Source organism: Panthera leo, chromosome D4 (genome assembly GCF_018350215.1).
Source record: "Panthera leo isolate Ple1 chromosome D4, P.leo_Ple1_pat1.1, whole genome shotgun sequence".
NCBI classification, from domain to species: Eukaryota; Metazoa; Chordata; class Mammalia; order Carnivora; family Felidae; genus Panthera; species Panthera leo.
In genome coordinates this window covers 11,907,665-11,920,387 of record NC_056691.1, presented here as the reverse complement: position 1 = coordinate 11,920,387, position 12,723 = coordinate 11,907,665, and the positions used below count along the sequence as shown (strand labels likewise).

At 41.2% G+C, this 12,723-nt stretch overlaps 1 protein-coding gene across 5 annotated transcripts in view; it reads right to left on the bottom strand.

The window, feature by feature from the left end:
* TJP2 (tight junction protein 2) overlaps positions 1-12,723 on the bottom strand; it is a 96,909-nt gene that overhangs the window by 16,125 nt on the left and 68,061 nt on the right. For all 5 annotated transcript variants that reach the window (XM_042911931.1, XM_042911930.1, XM_042911928.1 and 2 more), the window contains exons 7-14: positions 12,109-12,262; positions 10,537-10,645; positions 10,299-10,432; positions 8,053-8,119; positions 7,093-7,243; positions 3,020-3,128; positions 1,544-1,754; positions 630-817 (exon numbers count right to left, since the gene is read on the bottom strand). In XM_042911931.1, coding sequence (XP_042767865.1) covers positions 630-817; positions 1,544-1,754; positions 3,020-3,128; positions 7,093-7,243; positions 8,053-8,119; positions 10,299-10,432; positions 10,537-10,645; positions 12,109-12,262 — 1,123 coding nt within the window. The remainder of the gene's footprint in view (positions 1-629; positions 818-1,543; positions 1,755-3,019; positions 3,129-7,092; positions 7,244-8,052; positions 8,120-10,298; positions 10,433-10,536; positions 10,646-12,108; positions 12,263-12,723) is intronic.

Sequence of the window (12,723 nt, the reverse complement as noted above, 5' to 3'; positions counted from 1 at the left end):
GTTCAAGTCACGATCTCATGGTTCATGGGTTCAAGCCTCGCCTCAAGCTCTCTGCTGACAACTCGGAGCCTAGAGCCTGCTTCAGGTTCTGTGTCTCCCTCTCTCCCCCCTCCCCCACTCGTGCTCTCCCTCTCTCTCTCAAAAAATGAATAAACACTTTAAAAAAAAAACCTTTACTATAGGCAATATATAAAAACTTTTGAATGGTAGTATCAGAAGAAATAACTGAAGGGGCGCCCAAGTGGCTCAGTGGGTTAAGCTTTCGACTCTTGGTTTCGGTTCAGGTCATGATCTCAGGGTCATGAGATCAAACCCTGCATCAGGCTGTTCACTAAGCCTGGAGCATGCTTGGGATTCTCTCTCCCTCTCTCTCTCTGCCCCTCCACCCCCCCAAAAATTAAAAAAATTAAATAACATAAGATGTGGAAATACACCTCCATGTAAGAGTTGGCACAGCTCACTTTTTTGGAAATTTTATTTCATGTTTGAGTGTGATTCCAACACTATAACCTGGCATTGGTCTAAGTGGTATGGTAAGTTTGAACCTGACTGTTACAGTATGAAAATGAAGAAAAACAGGCACAGAGCCCAGTCAGATCATTTCCTTAGGCCCCACTTAGCTTCCTCACCTTCTCGCAGCAAAACCCTCTCATAGGCTGGGAACTTGGTGCTAACTGACACAACGGCTGTTAGATCTTCCCGACTCTTCCTTAAGTTTTTCTTCAAGCCAGATCTCTGACCACGCATTCTCCAGAAATCTGCTCTGTCCCCAGCATTGTCTCTCTGGGCATTCTGAACACTGGCCATCTGTTCAGCTCTGAGAGAAAAAAACCACAGGAAGTAAATCTCAAAAGCCAGAAAATGCACAAATGAAGTTAAAATTAACCAAGTCTAGTCAATACTGCTTATGAACTTGGAATAGAGAAGATGCAGCTTGACGCCGAAGAGGTTTCACAGAATGGGAAACGTGGGGACATTCTCCACACAGTGGAAGCAGAGAACGGTTGGGTGCACAGAAAACCTACCAGAAACAGCTCAGAACACAATAAACTTGGCTCATTCTGATAGGATGGAATACAATAAACATAACTAAAATCCCGGCCAAAGTATAATCATCTTTACTATTTTCCCCAGTCAGCCAACCAACAAGTGTTAACTGGGGTAGATCAGCCCCGTCCAAGGATGCGGGCCCGACAGCAGACAAGGGCAACCTGTCTCTGAGAGGCGTGTTGGTTTGCTACAGCCACTTGGTAATCTGCTTGTAGGCTACGCAAGGTGGCAGGCACTCCCCGGGAAACCGTTGAAACACCAGCCAGGTGCAACAGCCAACCACATGATGCTAACTAAGTACAGCAGACCATTTAGTGGGTATCTCACGGTCCCGGGCCACACCTCATAAATAAGAATAGGTGGAATAGGTGATGGGAGAGGACACAACGACAAATGATGAAGTTACAGGTGCTTCCTTTTTGATCAGGGAAGGGACTGTATTGATTTGTGGAAGACTTAGGAGAGGTGTATGAGAGTGTATGATCTCTGATACCTGCTTTTGTTGGGGATTAAGCCTTTCTCCAACTCATTTCCGATCCTCACGGCCAGCCAGTGGCCCAGCTTGCCATCGTACAGCGTATCTACCACTCGGAAGACCTCCCCCCTGGTGAAAGCCAGGCTCTGTGGAGTTTCCTTCTCACATTCAAAGTGGCTTCTTATAAAAAACGAATCCCCTCTGCCACAAGCTAGTATGTCTCTATACACTGAAAAACAAAAGCATTGTTGTATGTTGCATTCTGCTTCACAGTTACCAGCTTCTCCTATCCCTGATCACCCTTTTTACTTCTCTTCATTTAGTAAACTCAGTGAACAAACCCTATGGGAATCAGGGCTCAAACAAGGACAGAAAGCTAACTCCATGAGTCACCATAATGGTTAATTTTGTGTCAACCTGACTGGGCCACAGGGTGCCCAGATGTTTGGTTAAACATTATTCTGTGTGTAACTAAGGGTGTTTTGGAATGGACATTAACATTTAAATTAATAGACTGAGTAAAGCAGATTGCGCTTCCTCATGTGGTGGGCCTCAGCCAGTCAGTTGACGGCTTGAATAAAACAGGGGAACTCTTCACTGAGTAAGAAAAAACAAACTCTTCCTACTTTAGAACTAGGACATCAGCTTTTGGGACATCGGCTTTTTTCCTGCTTTCAGACTCAGATGGAAGCATCAGGTCTTCCTGGGTTGTGAGCTTGCTAACCTTCAGACTGTAACTACACCATTAGCTCTCCCAGTTCTCAGGCCTCTGTACTTGGAATGGAACCAAATCATTGGCTCTCATGGATCTCCAACTTGCCAGCTCACCCTGCAGATTTTGGGACTTGGCCAACCTCCGTAATCATGTGAGCCCATTCCTTATAATAAACATCTATACACAGACACACACACACACACACACACACCCTATTGATTCTATTGCTTTACACACACACACACACACACACACACATATATATCCTATTGATTCTATTGCTTTAGAGAGCCCTAATATACTTGCCAGTCAACCCCTGAAGCAGACAGGGAAGATGCTATCAACCCCCATTTTACAGATGAGAACAATGAAGTCTGAAAGGGTATAGCAAGTTGTCAGACTTGCATTGTCAAGATAGCAACTTGTCAGATAAGCATTAATGTGGGAGTTGATCCACAGATGGGGCCCTTTGTATCTTGCATATGGAAACTCCATAAACTCCAGGCAGTACTTAAGGACAGATCACTATTCAGAAAAGCAATTTTATTCCAAATTGACACAACTGGTAAAATGATTTCAGTTGGTGCACAGAAGACATTTCTGTAGGACATTAAATGGTACCCAAATTTTCTTCACATACCTATGACTCAGAAATTGAGTGTGAAGATATACTTCAGTTTTTAATACCCAGACTTACCTATTCTGGTCCCAAGATACCTCTCTCATCCTTCCTCCCTTCACCCACTCCCCGCATTAAACTAATGACCAAACATGCTCACCATCAGCTCGGCTCTGAGCTAAAATGGTCACCATTTCACCTTTGGGGATTTCTAGCAGGTAGAGAACGGCATCTTCCCGAACCAGCCCTCTGAAATCCTGTGTGTTCACCTGATAAGGCAAACAGAAAAACAAACCGAAAAAAAAAAACACAAAAAAAACACAAAAAACCAAACCAAAACAAAACAAAACAAAAAACAAGAAGAAGAAGAGGTTTTTAAAAAGATGTCACCTAAGTTTTTGTCTCTTTGTTTTCATCAGGGCCTGCCCAAAGCAAATCCCAGATATAAAAAAGTCCTTAGCGTCCCAACAGAAACCCTCCCAATACCTCCTATGGGCCTAGGCTGTGTGAGTCACCATACCCTCCTGCCTCCCCACACTGCCAATCATCCCTTAGAAATAGGCCATTCCATCAAGGATTTGTCACTGGATCAGATTAAACCTTCTTATTATGTTTGTGTGTCTGTCTCTTCTTTGAGTCTCCCATAGAGATGGTCAGGGAGGTAATATACAATTATGAAACATAACTGTAATGCTATAGGGAGTGGTAGAGTTTAATGGCAAAACAAGCATGCTGGCCCAACTTAAGGCATTAACACTTTAAATTGATTCAAATAAAAGCCTGAAAATAAAAATGCAATTCCACCTTTCTCCTGTAAGTTCTGTCACCTAAAAGGTTTTTAATATGTGTTTATGAAACTGAAGAGCATTAGCCTTAAATGGCAGACCATTAGCCTAATAGATAGACTTATATATTTAAGCTTCTGGCAAGGATTTATCCCCCATCGACCAAAGAGGGGACACAGTAATTAGCTTTTGAAAGGTAAGTTACAAAGCAAGTAAAACTGAAATGTGGCACAAAGAAAAAGACATTTTGGAATCTTTGTTCAGTACCTTTAAAACCATTTTAAAACAGAATAGTCAAAAATAAGCAAATATAAAAATTATTTTAGGGGCACCTGGGTGGCTCAGTCAATTAAGCATGGGACTTTGGCTCAGGTCTTAATCTCACAGCTCTTAAGTTCAAGCCCCGCATCAGGGTCTCTCTACTGTCAGCACAGAGACCACTTCAGATCCTCAGTCTCCCTCTCTCTCTGCCCCTCTTCCACTATGACTCTAAGTAAAACATTAAAAAAAATTTTTTTTTAAGTACCTAATATTTTAACAATATAGAAGTAAAAAGAAGATACAGAATTCCTTTGAAAAATTTTTTTCAGTCATTGAGGACTATGGAAGTCTTTATTACTTTATCACTGAAAAAAAATCATTGAGCCTAAATTAAGATTGGAATTTATGATTAAGTGAAAACAGGCATTAGGTTGACACTTGGTGCTTTTGAAATAAAGTAACTTGCTAAAGCAATCCCATTAACTTTTCCTTTGAAACAGTATTTATCATTTAGGGTATCTGTCATTCCATCTCTCTATCCCCTAATTAGGGATCATCAGATTTTAGAATCTAATCCTTTCTTGTGCCATTTTCATACCTACACCTGTGTCTGTATATGGCGACATGTTTTTGTATGCACTCTATATGCCTTTATTTTTATTTAAAAAAAATTTTTTAATGTTTATTTTTTGAGAGAGAGAGAGAGCATGCACGCAAGTGGAGGAGGGGCAGAGAGAGAGGGAGACAGAATCTGAAGCAGGCTCCAGGCTCTGATCTGTCAGCACAGAGCCTGACACGGGGCTCAAATTCACGGACCGCAAGATCATGACCGGAGCCGAAGTCAGATGCTTAACCGACTGAGCCACCCAGGCACCCCATCTTTATTTTATTTAAATGAGATAAGGCCATAGGGCTTGAGGGAAGACCTTGAGGGTCCATCTGTCCATCCTATGGCCATGTGAGACTGACCTTCCATCGAGCTACAAACTACACTGGTCAAAATTAAATCACACATGGTAGCTACATTTAAAAACTTAGGAGTTTCTTTCTCTCTTCCATCCCATAAAAGTTTCTGCAAGAGAAATAAGAACCATACCACATAAATAATAAGCAAAGAGTTACGCCAAACATGAAAACATATACTTCTGTTAACGGATAAGGCAGATATCCTGCCACAGTACACTGCTGTGTTCATTCCACATGTCAGGCTGCCATCTTTACAAAGGGAAGAGCTCCACTTAAAAAACCCTCAGCAGAAGAAAAGTGTTTAGTATATGTACAGAGTTCCCCACATATTCAATTTGGCCGTGAATGCTGGAACAAATTACAGTTAAAAAGGCCAGGACAACACTTTGATACTGGAAGGTTAGGTTGTACAGTCCTCTCCAAGAAATATCCCCTTTCATTAATCTATTTAGTAGTCTACAGGGACTAGCCGTGTCTGCTGTGAGCCTGAAAAGGATTCTGTATCAGCTACAGCTTTTGATTATATAGCGGCTTCTCTGCCCCAGTAGGCAAGCTCAAGTCTTTTTTACCCTTTTGTAGAGCTGAGAGCTCCTTAACAGAAAATTTATTCGCGCCCAAGAACGAGGACCATCTATTGTCTGACCTTCAGATGGGATTACTGCCCAAAAAAAAAAGCTGGTTCCCATAGTTTTCTTCTTGTCTTTTACTAGGGTGATAACAAAAAATAAGACACTTTCTTAAGTATAAACATTGCATACCATGACTTTTACACATGGAAATGACTCTCCTGTCTTTAACAACTTACAGAGAGGCTTATTAGGCCTTGGGGTGAATTCACTATGTTTTCATGGAAATTCACAAAATCTTTTTTACCCAAGGATACAAAAATATTTTATTCTTGAACCTTCATGAGCAAAGGCTTCCAAATTCCTGACTTCTATAGCCCCACATTAGTTAGGAAATAATGCTTTCTCTCCTTTGGTATCAGCCCAAAAGTAAATTGGTATGAGCTGGCACTCTGATGGGATTCTTATCGATAACACTTGGTAAGTGGTATTTCCTAGGATCACGTGGTACCACCAGGTTCACTCAGGTACACTTGGTCTTCTAGGATCCTGACCAGAGCCAAGGAAGGTTTAGAATATCACTGGAAAGCTTCAGCAAAGCTCATGATCAAGCTTTGCCCTTCATCTGCTCCAGAAATGAAATCTGAACTACCGCAGTGAGGCCAAGAGCCAAGGAAGAGGACCACCTGTTTTGGGGCTCTGTTGCCTGCTTCCTTGGGAATTCTGCAACTTTTTTTCTCCTCTCTCCTTTGAACCTAGATACTTGTACCAGACCCCCTAATAAACTCATAAGAAATGCAAGTTTACAGAAGCAGAAATTCCAGTGAAGACAGTTCCCTGTATTTTCAGAGTCACGAGGTATTTGACATTCTTTATTCAGAAGCCAATGGAAAATACATTATATGCATCTCATGAAATGTCAAAGCTGAGTTTATTGTTTTCTAAAAGTATAGATTATATAAACATATATATAGTCACTTTAAAAGGACCAATATTTGATTAACCAGAAATTCCCATTCCTGGTCAATTTTAGATGTAAACAACATCCTGAGTGGCAGCAACTTGTTATTTTCCAGTGGGGAGAAGAACAGACATTGACCTTCCTGCTCTGTGCCAGGAACTCTGCTAAATGCCTTGTGAGTGTTATCCATTCCAATCTTCCAGGGCCCCTGCAAGGCAGGTATTCTCATCCCCATTTAACAGATACTGAAACCTGAGTGTCAGGGTTGAACCAAGGTCACGGTTCATGAGAGGCTGGGAGTGGATTCAGGCTGATGATCTAAGCCAACACCCACCCTTGTTCAAGTTCAGCACACTGCCTTAAGAGTGACAACCAGGCAGGGAATCAATAAAAAAAACAAACATTAGCAAGATCTTTTGAGAGGTCTTCCTCCTAGGCCTTAAGTTAGAATCTCAATCTTTTTGTTAAGCTTACTAATAAAAATCTTAGCAAGGGTCTTAAACACTATAAATTCCCACAGGCATGGGCATGAGTTTTGGGTTCCAGGACTGAGAAGACAGGGCCCGTTCAGGGAAACAGAACTTATGTTTAGCACGAACAAACCTGCTACTGGTCCGTTTTCATGAGCTAGACACTTCCCTTATAATCAGCTCTTCCCCAGTAACGTCTAGAAACGGGGCTGGGCTTTTCCTACCTTCAGAATCTGGTCCCCTTCTTGAAGGCCTTCTTGCTCTGCAGAGGTCCCCTCTTGAATGCCAGCCACAAATATCCCAACGTCATTGCCACCAGCCAACCGGAGGCCCACGCTGTCTCCCTTCTGAAACCTCACCATTTTGGTATTGGGACTGCAATCGGTTCAGTTTTAGAAAAGAAAGATGGGAGATTTTTCTTTGTGAAGGAGAACAACATTAGTGAAAGATTGAATTTCTTCTATTTATGGAGAGATTTACATATTAAAAATCTCTCGTTTTTATCACTTTATCTTTTTTGGGACTGTGAGATGAACATCAGCAGGCCCACTTAACTGGTTAATAAGTAGAAATACAGGTGTTTACATAAACTCATTCAAGATTAGAAAGCAAACAAAAGGCAGGGCTAGGCCATCTGACTCCCACTTTAGGATTCTTCCAAAGGAAAGCTTGCTGCCACCACAGGATTCTTGCCAAATGGAGACACAACCTGGGTCCAGCAAGGTCGGATCTTACTCCAGGAGCTGCCCCTCTCTACCACCACTGAACTACACGGGTTCTCATTATCCAGAGCAGAGCACTGTGTCATTTCTATCCTCCCTCCACACGCTAGGATCGTCAGGATACTACAACCCTAAAAAGGTCCTGTAGTTAAGCAACATTTCACCTATTTGAGAGTTACCAATTTGGCAAACTCAAATACTCAGAATCACATTCTGGAAAAGCAGCCAGATAAGTAGACAAGCAAAGTTAACATTACAAAGTTTGCCAAATTCCACATTTTTCTTTTCCTACAAGTTATTTCTCTTTCTCATAAACACTAACAATAGAGGTTGGTTAAAGGTGGCCCATTATATGCAAAACTTCCATCTGCAGTTAAAAAACACCATTCTTCTGTACTTCAGTTAAGGACACTGAGGTGTGTGGAAGGAGAAAGGAAAAGAGAGAGAGGCTGAAAGATATACCCATATATTGCTTCATCTTCAGGACTAGGACGGAGAAAGGTTCTTGGGGCTGCTTTTGGTTGAGGAGCTGTGGATTAAAAACCATCTATCATTAACAAGAGAACGAGAGTGAGTTTGTCTCTATAAAGATCACAAAATCCACAAAAATCCAAATCGGTACCTTATGCTACATATAAATCATCACATCAGACAACAAAAATAAGTCTTTAAGGTGAAATTTAATTTGGAGGCATTAGCAGGTACGAATAGTTTCTCAAAATAAGTGAGGTAAGAAACTTCCAAAATCCCAGGTGCACAATCACATGCGAAAGAACATTTTATATACCTTAAAAACCACATAAATCTGCCCTTACCATCAATAAATATTTACTATGTAAAATCACGATGATACTTTTAGGGCAATGGGGCAGGGCTGGAGGATGGGGTTGAGATCAGAAGTGGGAAACAAAAGGACTTCAGTTAATCAAATAAGACAAAATTTAACTGTGACGGGATTGGAAATATATATATTTGGGGGGCACGTGGGTGGCTCGGTCAGTTGAGTGTCCAGCTCTTGATTTCAACTCAGATCAAGACCTCACAATTTCATGAGTTCGAGCCCTGAGTCATGAGCCCTGAGAGCTTGGGATCCTCTCTCTCCCTCTCTGCCCCTCCCCTGCTCATGCTCTCTCTGTCTCTCTCAAAATAAAAATAAAGGAAATAAAGCAAATATATATATATATATATATATATATATATAGAGGTATATATATATATATGAGACTAAATGTGTATATATATATATGTGTGTGTATATATATATATATATATATGAGACTAAATGTGTATATATATATGTGTGTGTATATATACATATGAGACTAAATGTGTATATATATATGTGTGTGTATATATATATATATATATATATATATATATATGTATACACACACACACACACACACACACACATATATATATACATTTAGTCTCTGCTCCCAGTTCCTAATACAGAGCTCCTAAAATCCCTGTAATTTCCGGAGTGATATGGGTGCCAAGACAATCTTCTCTCTTTCCTCTTTGCCTTCAGTTCCTGACATAAGTCCTACATCCCTTGGAATTTCCTCTATCTCTGTCTCTAAAGAGATAACTCCTCGATAGCCTCAAGATGGGGGCTGGTCACCAGACAGAGCAACCCATGATTAGAAGCTTAGAACTTTCAGCCTACCTCCCCACCATCTGGGAGGGGACAGGGGTTAGAGACTGAGTTAATAACTGATCACGCACATGACAGAGCCTCCGTAAAATCCATAAACTATGGAGTTTGGAGTGCTTTAGGGTCAGTGAACACACTGAGATACTGGGAAGGGTGGTACGCCTGGAGAGCACCTGGCAGCTCTGTGCCCCTCACCCTATACCTTGCTTCTATTTGGCTGTTCCTCTGTCATATAAAAACCGGTGATAGGAAGTAAAGTGCTTCCCTGAGTTCTGTAAGCCAGTCTAGCAAATGATCAAACCAGAGTGAGGAGGAGGTTATGGGAACCCTCGGTTCAGAGCTGATTTGGCCAGAAGTATAGGGGGCACCTGGGGATTGCAGTGGTGTCTGCAGCGAAAGTATCTCATGGGACTGAATGCTTAACCTGTGGGGTCGGCACGTAACTCTGGGTAGCCAGTGCCAGGACTGAAGTGAATTGTAGGATGATCAGTTGGTGTCTGGAGAATTCGAGAATTGGTAGTTGAGTAGGGGAAGAAACCCACACGTTTGGTGTCAGAAATGTTAATGTTTATTTATTTTTGAGAGAGAGAGAGAGAGAGAGAGAGAGAGAGAATGGGGGAGGGGCAGAGAGAGAGAGGGGGAAACAGAATCTGAAGCAGGTTCCAGGCTCAAGCTGACAGCAGCAGGCTCAATATGGGGCTCAAACTCATGAACTGTGAGATCATGACCTGAGCCTACATTGGACACCCAACCAGCTGACCCACCCAGGCGCCCCTGGTGTCAGAAATGTTAAGAGCAGAGCAGTTCAGGTTGGGATCAGAGATGGGAAACACAAAGACCATAAATATAGTCAAATATTTAAAAAATGTGACCAATCTGTTGGCATATGGTAAGGACTATTATTCTTGTAAGTTTTTTTAATATTAAAAGAGACTAGAGTGCCTCTTCCACATATCTGAATGATTTCTTAATAACTTCTCTCTCCTTCTGGCCACCCTCTGGAATGACCAAGCGCATACTTCTGAACACAGCTGTTTACAAGGAGCCTCACCTGGCGGTTCCTCTTGGTATTTGGGTTCCTTGCTGTTCTCTGTGCCAAGTGCAGCTGCAGCGTCCCCCATGGACTTAAAGGGAGTGGGTGTGGCGCCCATCCTGGACCATCTGTTCTGCATGTCCTCTCTTGAACTTAAGCACACGTCATGTTAATGTCTCATAATGCAACAGATCTGTAAAACGTATGTGTGTACGTTCATGGTGTAGCGCGTGAGGGAAAGTATGCATCATCTTACTTTGGCCTTTCCTTCAGCTTTTCATTTGAGGAATGATAATCATAATCGGAATACTGCTGCCGTCTCTCCTCTGGAGAAAATGATCGGTTTGACTCTATTTCTGAGATATCTGGTTTCAAAAATAAGAAAAGACTTCTTATTAAGATATTGAAGACTGTACCAGAAGTGATATTATTCTCTGGGTAAGCCAATATGAGAAATGGAAAAGAGGCAGGAGTAAATGTGCTGTTAGTCTAGCAGTCTTCCCTTGAAGCAAATCTGAGCCTTTGAAGGGAAAGACATTAATTAATAAAGAGGAAGCCAAATTTAGAATTTTATGTTCCTCTTTCATTACACCTTCCATCAAAGCTGCTACTGAGAAGTCAGAATTCAATTATTGGATCATACATGTATCCACTCATTTTTAACCACACAGAGCAGTGCTTCTCAAACTTAAATGTGCATATGAATCACCTGGGATCTTGTTAGACTAGCTATTCTAGCACACAATCAGGCCTGTGATTCTGTGATTCCAGCAAGCTCCCAGAGGCTCATGCAGCCAATGGGCTAAGGATCACACTTGAAATAGCAAGCAAATAACCTATAAGCTCTTAGCATACTGGGATTATTTCTCCTGCTCTGTTTTCCTGCACTGCACTCATAGCAGTAACCAAATGATTAGACTTTTGATATGATGGAAGTTAACCTAAGTCGTACGGTTTCATAAAGTAATTCTCTTAAAAATCAGCATGGCTGGGGCACCTGGGTGGCTCAGTTGGTTAACCATCCAACTTCAGCCCAGGTCATGATCTCACAGTTTGTGAGTTTGAGCCGTGCATCAGGCTCTGTGCTGACAGCTGGGAGCCTGGAGCCTGCTTCGGCTTCTGTGTTCCTTTCTTTCTCTGCCTCTCTCCCACTCTCTCTCTCTCTCTCTCTCAAAAATGAATAAACTTAAAAAAAAAAATCAACATGTCTGTCTTCAAACTTGAGTACTTAATATTTTCCAAGTTCTTCTGCACAAAGCCAGTACTAGATGGTTAGTCAGTATCATACCTACTTATTTTTATTGGTAAGTTTTTGCATCGTTAAAATGTGACCCCATGTGTAATTCAGATTTAAGAAGTGAGTATTGCTTCCTAAGAAGAGATGACACAGATTGCTAATTGATGAATACCACAATATTCAGCCATTCTGACTGTTTAGCTCTCTTCCATATAACCTTCCCTTTATTTGAAATATTAATATCCGCTTTTTAAAAATATGCAAGAAAGTACAAGACTGAACAATTTACAAATGGATGTGGTTAGGTCTTTGAGCCACTCACACATATATTTTTTACGAACAAGTTTTTTTTCAGTGGCCTAAAACAGATTCCACTGGGGAGTTCATAAGTCCACCTGAATTTCATATTGGAAAACTAGTATCAGCAGACACTTTAGTAAGAAAATAACCACCACTTATCCGAATTGAAGTTTAAAACAGAAGCTCTTGTTGTAAATTTAACTTCCAGCTGGATGGCTATGCTACAGTGAGAATGGAAAAGCAACAGCCTTCCTTGTTTCCAGCCAAGCTCACAGGCTCCCCCCTCTTTACCTTCTATTTCTGAGTCGCTGTCATTTAACGACGGGATGTTGATGAGTGTTTGCCTGCTGTCTCTCAACACCACTAGCTGGAGTTTTCCTCTTGACTTTTCTATCAGTTTTCGAGCGTCCGTTAAAGACATGTTCTCAGTTACAGTTCCATTTATCTGTGTTTATGAATAATGGTCATGTTACATGGATGCAGCTGTTCACAGCAAAATAGAAAGTTTGTATTTTGCCCTTCTAAAAGTGTAAAGTCTTTGCTCAGCTATCCAAACAACATGAGTTTTAGGATGACTGCATAAAAATGGATTATCCTTTAAATTAAATATAACCCTGCATGCCTGGATCTCAAAGACAGGCATGAGAGAGCTGTGGGATACTTAAATTACTCTGCTAATTTATTTAACTTCCAAGCTCAAGACGATGGTTTGGTTTACTACGGGAACATGTTTCCTGACTGGAGAGGTTTACAGAAACTATTAAACATTCAACATTCATGTACTACCAACTCTCCCTCTCATCTTTCCTTAGTTTAGGGAATAGGAGCTTAAACTTTAAATAAACAGGGAATAAGAAAGTATTCAATGAAATTTGTTTAAAAAACTAACATGACACTATTACAAAT